The sequence below is a fragment of the Cebidichthys violaceus genome, unplaced genomic scaffold (genome assembly GCF_023349555.1).
Source record: "Cebidichthys violaceus isolate CVI_PGR_0920_01 unplaced genomic scaffold, fCebVio1.0.p SCAF_36, whole genome shotgun sequence".
NCBI lineage: Eukaryota > Metazoa > Chordata > Actinopteri > Perciformes > Stichaeidae > Cebidichthys > Cebidichthys violaceus.
The window spans coordinates 2,653,257-2,660,497 of NW_027176550.1; the positions used below are offsets into that span (position 1 = coordinate 2,653,257).

At 41.1% G+C, this 7,241-nt stretch overlaps 1 protein-coding gene across 3 annotated transcripts in view; it reads right to left on the minus strand.

Annotated features, from left to right (window-relative positions):
* Positions 1 to 992: 992 nt before the first annotated feature.
* scn4ab (sodium channel, voltage-gated, type IV, alpha, b) overlaps positions 993 to 7,241 on the minus strand; it is a 28,493-nt gene continuing 22,244 nt past the window's right edge. For all 3 annotated transcript variants that reach the window (XM_068725666.1, XM_068725665.1, XM_068725667.1), the window contains 10 exons: positions 6,627 to 6,749; positions 5,886 to 6,170; positions 5,503 to 5,556; positions 4,619 to 4,756; positions 4,430 to 4,534; positions 4,067 to 4,337; positions 3,229 to 3,850; positions 3,009 to 3,153; positions 2,831 to 2,908; positions 993 to 2,719 (listed from right to left, as the gene is read on the minus strand). In XM_068725666.1, the coding sequence (XP_068581767.1) occupies positions 2,375 to 2,719; positions 2,831 to 2,908; positions 3,009 to 3,153; positions 3,229 to 3,850; positions 4,067 to 4,337; positions 4,430 to 4,534; positions 4,619 to 4,756; positions 5,503 to 5,556; positions 5,886 to 6,170; positions 6,627 to 6,749 (2,166 nt within the window). In that variant the 3' untranslated portion in view covers positions 993 to 2,374. The remainder of the gene's footprint in view (positions 2,720 to 2,830; positions 2,909 to 3,008; positions 3,154 to 3,228; positions 3,851 to 4,066; positions 4,338 to 4,429; positions 4,535 to 4,618; positions 4,757 to 5,502; positions 5,557 to 5,885; positions 6,171 to 6,626; positions 6,750 to 7,241) is intronic.

The window sequence follows — 7,241 nt, forward strand, 5'->3', positions numbered from 1 at the left end:
AACAAACAGCTCGTTAATAGACAGCTCGTTACCTAACAGCTTGTTGACAAACAGCTCGTTAACAGACAGCTCGTTACCTAACAGCTTGTTGACAAACAGCTTGTTAACAAACAGCTCGTTAACAGACAGCTTGTTAAAGAACAACTCGTTAAAGAACAACTCGTTAAAGAACAACTCGTTAACGAACGCTTGTTAAAGAACAGCTCGTTAACAAACAGCTTGTTAACAAACAGCTCGTTAACAAACAGCTCGTTAACAAACAGCTTGTTAACAAACAGCTCGTTAATAGACAGCTCGTTACCTAACAGCTTGTTGACAAACAGCTCGTTAACAGACAGCTCGTTACCTAACAGCTTGTTGACAAACAGCTTGTTAACAAACAGCTCGTTAACAGACAGCTTGTTAAAGAACAACTCGTTAACGAACGCTTGTTAAAGAACAGCTTGTTAACAAACAGCTCGTTAACAAACAGCTTGTTAACAGACAGCTCGTTAACAAACAGCTCGTTAACAAACAGCTCGTTAACAGACAGCTCGTTACCAAACTGCTTGTTAACAAACAGCTTGTTAAAGAACAGCTTGTTAACAAACAGCTTGTTAACAAACAGCTTATTAACAGCTCGTTAACAGACAGCTCATTACCTAACAGCTTGTTGACAAACAGCTCGTTACAGGTATAAAGGTTTACAGGTATAAAGGTGTATTGGTATACAAGTGTACAGGTATAAAGGTGTATGGGTATAAAGGTTTACAGGTATAAAGGTTTACAGGTATAAAGGTTTACAGGTATAAAGGTGTATCGGTATAAAGGTTTACAGGTATAAAGGTTTACAGGTATAAAGGTGTACTGGTATAAAGGTTTACGGGTATACAAGTGTACGGGTTTAAAGGTATAACGGTGTGCAGGCGTAAAAGTGTTTTGTTAAAAAGGTGTGCATGCTCAAACATTCAGAATCGACCAATCAGCAGGCTGATGACATCACACCAATCACATTAATTTTAGTTTTTTTTATTAACGACAAGCCACAGTCTCCAATTGAATTCTTTAAAGAAAGAAAAGATGGACAAAGATTACTGCACATATTATTACAAATAAATAATAATATTATAATAAACACTGAAATTCCACAAATAATACAAAATTACATGAAATAATAAAGAAATAAAAAAAGATCAAGAAAGAAAGAAAACAGAAAAGAAGACTGCAGATTAATTTGATCATTAATGGTCAATATTTATTATTTCAACTTTTCTCAACGTACGTCCTTGATCTGAAACAAAGTATCGATCTGATACCAGTGCATCATAATTCATCTAATATGTAACAACTGCATTCATTACAAATTCAGACCAAAAACTACATTTTAAAAGTTATTAGAAAACGTTATTCGCCCAATACTAAATTTGACTTAATGAACTTTGAATGCCTCATAATGTAACTCAATGGAACCTCCATTAACAGCTGTTAGTTCCATTATTCAGCCAATCAGGACTGTGCTGCTAGCTGCTAAAAGCTAACAGCTAATGTTAACTAGCTCTTCTCCCGATTTCAACACAGATCTGTTGTTCACAATGTAGCATAATCAAAGTAAACATAAGCTTGCACGTCTGTATTTCCTGCAGCAGAGACATCGTAGACATCAGTTACGTGATGTCATCGTCATAAGGAAGTACTTCTGTCTTCAGTCACGTCCGTGTATGGCGGCGGCCTCACAAAATGATCTTTCACAGTTTTATTTCAGACCGCAGCAGAACGTTCCGCTCGCTTGAGCTTCACAAAATGTAGCTTGATTCAGAAAATGTAGTTACGCTCTACGCTACTGCCAACACTGATAAAATCATCATAACTGTCATAACTAATAACCTCAAGTTGACCTCAGACCTCAAAGTGTAAGTAGCACTTTATTTCTACTATTGAGATTATGATGTATTTCAGATGATTAACAGATCATCTTTGATCTAATTTGTTTGTTATATTATGATGAAATACATGTTAAGTTAATAATTATATTGTATAGACGGTATTTAAATGACCTTTAATGGAAATTATTTGGCATGATTTAAAGGCTGACTTTATGATTTGAACAAGATGTTGTAATCTTGTTCTTTCTTTCTGTAGAACCATGGCAAACAGAAGCAATCACCTTCCAATAACTTCTTGGCTAAATAAACGGTGATTGTAACCTTGTTTCCTGGTGGTTTGTGGCTCCAGTTTAAACATTAAATCCGTAACAAACACAGTGATAAAACATTTGGTGAAGAGCCATCTATTGTTCAGGATCCGTCATCAGTCTTTACAGAAGCTAACAAAGAGATTAGTCCACTGATCCTCCAACGAAGGAAAACAGGAAGCAACCGGAGACACGTGGTAAACATCAGACAATAGACTCCCTCAGGTTCTCATCCAGCAGGAAGTTGGAGGTGTTGAGAGGAGGAGCAGCGTGGAGGAGAAAGTCTCTCTGAAGCTCCACCCGGGTGGGTGAGGCGGGCTCCTCTGTGTCCTCGCTGTCTCCATACAGCTGACTGATGCGTTTAAAGAGAAGTCCTTCTGTCTCAGGCGACAGCTCGTCTCGCCGTCCCTCCATCTTCTCTCGGTATTTGTAGGAGGCCAATCTGACCGTTCGCTTTAGGAGGTGTTTCCTGTACGCTCTCTGGATCACCGTCGCCGCCACCTCTTCCTGTTTCCTCCGCAGAGTGCTGCTGATTGGTTCATACGACACCTGTAGGTAACAATGGTTATCTGTGAGTCAGTATACTTTGATGAATGAAACAATATCCGTCAATCTCGAATATGACAATCGTTCAAACTGTCTAAAATAACAGAGTGAAACCTTGGAGGGATTGTTGGCCATGAACTTCTCCTCCATGCTGGCTTTGAGAGCGTCCATCTCTCCTGAATCACCCAAAACCTACACACATTAATTGTGTGATTTAATATAACACAACATCCAATGAGACAAAACATGAAATAATGTTATGTGAATATAACATGTGAGCAGGTCATGTTACCTGTGCGGTGAGAGCCAGCAGGATGTCCAAACAGTGGATCTTGTCTCCAGGAACCAGAGGCAGATCCATGTGGATCAGTTTGATGGTGTTTGGTTTGGAGATCCTCAGAGGATCCTTCAGAGTGTCGCAGAAATCTGACAGCTTACTGTGGAAGACAGGAGAGTCTATCAGAGCTCCGTAGAGTCCGATTAGGATCCATCACTACCAGGTGAAGACTCACCTGTACTGAATGAATTGAGAAGCGTCGGGGTCAAACTTCTCCCAGGTTTCATAGAACATCTCAAAGTCGTCCTCACACAGCGGGTCAGCACTCTCCTCTGTAGCCACGTTGAAGTTCTCCAGGATGATGGCGATGTACATGTTGACCACCACTAGAAAGGACATGATGATGTAGGTGGTAAAGAAGATGATGCCCAATGCCGGGCTGCCACAGTCCCCCCTCACCATGGATCCGGGGTTCTCTCTGTCGGGGTCGCAGTCCGGCGGCGTGTTCATGATGGGGTTCAGCAGACCGTCCCATCCGGCTGACGTGGTGATCATAAACAAACAGATCATGCTGTTCCCAAAGGTCTCAAAGTTAAACATGTCGTCGATCAAGGCCTCCTTCCTCACGTACGCAAAGTTAGACATGCCGAAGATGGAGAATATAAACATGATGAGGAAGAGGAGGAGGCCAATGTTGAAGAGGGCAGGAAGTGACATCATCAGGGCGAACAGCAGCGTCCTGATCCCCTTGGCTCCACGAATGAGACGAAGGACGCGGCCGATCCTAGCCAATCGGATTACACGGAAGAGTGTGGGAGAAACGAAATATTTCTCAATGATGTCAGCAAGGAGGAGGCCTGAAGGGAAGGAAGCAAGACGAAATGTTTTCCTTCTGGGTTAAAGAGAACATGGTTGCTTCATCTCTGATCATATTTAATACCCCATAAAATACCCCTAAACTTTAAGACATTTTTGGGCCTTGAATGTAAATAGAAGACACCTTGACACAAAAATGAATGATGACATCACTTGATGAGACAATGACATCACCAGACACCGATTTGCTGACTCACCTACAATAGACAGGATGACGACAACAAAGTCAAAGATGTTCCAGCCAACAGCAAAGTAGTGCTGCCGCAGAGCGATCATCTTCAGAGAGCACTCCGTGGTGAAGACTACGATGAAGACCAGGTTGACCCAGTACAGGATCATCTCTTTGTCCTCGCTCTGCTCGTCCGTCTCCACCATCATGGTCACCATGTTGAGGCAGATTAACACCATGATGAAGATGTCAAAGAGCTGAGTCGTCACCAGGTCAAAAACCAGAGCCTGGAACTTGTTCTGGTGAGAGGTGGAGACGAGAAACAGAAGACGGACTGAAAGCTTTTCACACCTGGATTTAACAAAGTCTGGCAGGAAGGACCTGGACTGACCTCAGGCCGTGGAACCGGTTTCTGAGGTTTCTTAGAGCCCAGTTTCTTCATGGCGTTGTAATATTTCTTCTGCTCCTCTGTCATGAAAAGATCTGTTCCTCCCAAGTAAAGACAAGAAAACAGAGGAACAGATTAATGTCTGTTATCAAACACCAGAGTTTAAAATAAGGTCAGTGAGTAGAAACATATCTTTGATTTCTGCTGGTTGAAGTTGTCGATGATGACTCCGATGAAGAGATTCAGGGTGAAGAAGGAGCCGAATATGATGAAGATGACAAAGTAGAGGTACATGTACAAATTGGCCTCGTACAGCGGCTGGAACTCCACCTACACAAGGTATGGTATTCATGGTAACCATGGTAACTAGAGTCAAATCACTTTGAAGGTAGTTTTGTTAGTATTAAATCCAAAATCACTCAAACATCTTCATACAACATGTGACACTGAAGTTTGATCCAGTGCCAGCATCTGTACCACTGTAGTACCTGTTATTACTAGTACTAGTACCAGCATCTGTACCACTATAGTACCTGTTAGTACCAGTAGTAGTACCAGCATCTGTACCACTGTAGTACCTGTTAGTACCCATACTAGTACGGGTACTAGCACTAGTAGTACCGGGATCAGTATTAGTACTTTTATCACTATCATTAGAAGTACCTGTTATTGTCAGTACTAGTACCAGTATCAGTATTACTACTTGTTCAAGTATCAGTATCAAATCCAGTATTAGTATCAGTATTAGTATCAGCGTCAGGTCCAGTATTAGTATCAGTATTCGTACTAGTATTAGTATCAGTGTCGGGTCCAGTATTAGTATCAATATTCGTACTAGTATTAGTATCAGTGTCGGGTCCAGTATTAGTATCAGTATTCATACTAGTATTAGTATCAGTGTCGGGTCCAGTATTAGTATCAGTATTCGTACTAGTATTAGTATCAGCGTCAGGTCCAGTATTAGTATCAGTATTCGTACTAGTATTAGTATCAGTGTCGGGTCCAGTATTAGTATCAGTACTAGTAATAGTATTAGTAGGAGTGTACATAGTAAAACTACTGGACGGTGCACTGACGTCTCTCGAGTCCACGGCTGCATACATGATGTCCATCCAGCCCTTAAATGTGGCCTGAAAGAGAAACATTCAGAGTTCAACTTTAATGAGATATCTGGATATAAAACATCTGGTCGTCTGCAAACAGTGACACTAGAAACAACCAGAAAACACCAGTGAACTCAGCTTCAAACAGCTGTCATGAGTATTATGAGTATGGATATGACTGTGGTGTTATAGTGATTATTCTATAAGCTGTCATAGGGTTGATGGGTATGCATGTGACTGTGATGTTATAGTGATTATTATATAAACTGTCATAGGGTTGATGGGTATGGATATGACTGTGATGTTATAGGGTTTATTCTATAAACCGTCATGTCTGATGACTTTTAATGGCTCACCACTTGCAGCAGCGACAGGTAGCCCATCCCCACATTGTCGTAGTTGACCTTTACGTTCTTCCAGCGGACCTCGGTGAAATTCGCCTTCATCAGAGCAAAACACTCGGTCTTGTTGTTGACGACTTCGGGAGGAAACATCTCCTCAGACGTCTCATTGAAACAATAATAAAACTTTCCTGCAAACAGGTTCACTCCCATGATGCTGAAGATCAGCCAGAAAATCAGACAAACCAGCAGCACGTTGAAGATGGACGGGATCGCTCCGACAAGGGCGTTCACCACCACCTGCAGATAGATAGACAGACAGACAGGACAGGTACAGAGACAGACAGATAGACAGGTACAGGGAAAGAGACATGTAGACAGGTCAATACACTGATAGAATAATAACTGTAATAAACATTCATGTGGAGCTGCCTTCTATATATAGGCAGAGACACAGAGACAGAGACAGACAGACAGACAGAGACAGACAGAAACAGACAGAAACAAACAGACAGAGACAGATATAGAGACAGACAGACAGACAGACAGACAGACAGACAGACAGACAGAGACAGACAGAAACAGACAGACAGAAACAAACAGACAGAGACAGAGACAGACAGAGACAGACAGAAACAGACAGACAGAGACAGACAGAGTAAGATAGATGGTTAACACCCTCTGGTGACAGAGAGACAGGTTACCTATTGATACACCTGTCTGTCTGTGTGTCATTGTTTAAAATGCCTGTCTCACCCTCATGCCCTCGAAGCGAGACAGGGCCCTCAGGGGCCTCAGAGCTCTCAGAGTCCTCAGAGACTTGATGGCTCCCAGCTCAGAGTATCCCAGGATGTTTGCTGTCAAAGACACCAGAGACACCTGGAAGACAAGCACACCTGGTGATGACATCACACATCCAAACACCAGAGACCCTACGGAGACACCATTGTAATCTATAATAATATTAATAATAATAATGTTAGTGGAGACTGATCTTTATCTGCAACTGTGCACAAATCTGGTTTCAAACACAATTTTTAAAAAAGCTTATTGAATGTTGATTTACAAATCAAATGTTAACTTTATCAATGAAGCTTTGAACTATTTGGTTCAGTCCAACTTATATAAAATATAAAATATGAAGTATAATTTATACTTCATACTTTATATATATATATATGTATATATATATATATATATATATATATATATATGTAATGGTTTTCATTGGTTCTTTCATACGATGATCAGAGCTGCGTCATATCAGACGCCACAGACCTAGCAATGGTCTTTGAACAGGTTGTTCCAGTGTTCCTCTCATCACTTCCCTGTTTGGTGAATTCACTTAAGTATCATTACTGTTGCTATGGT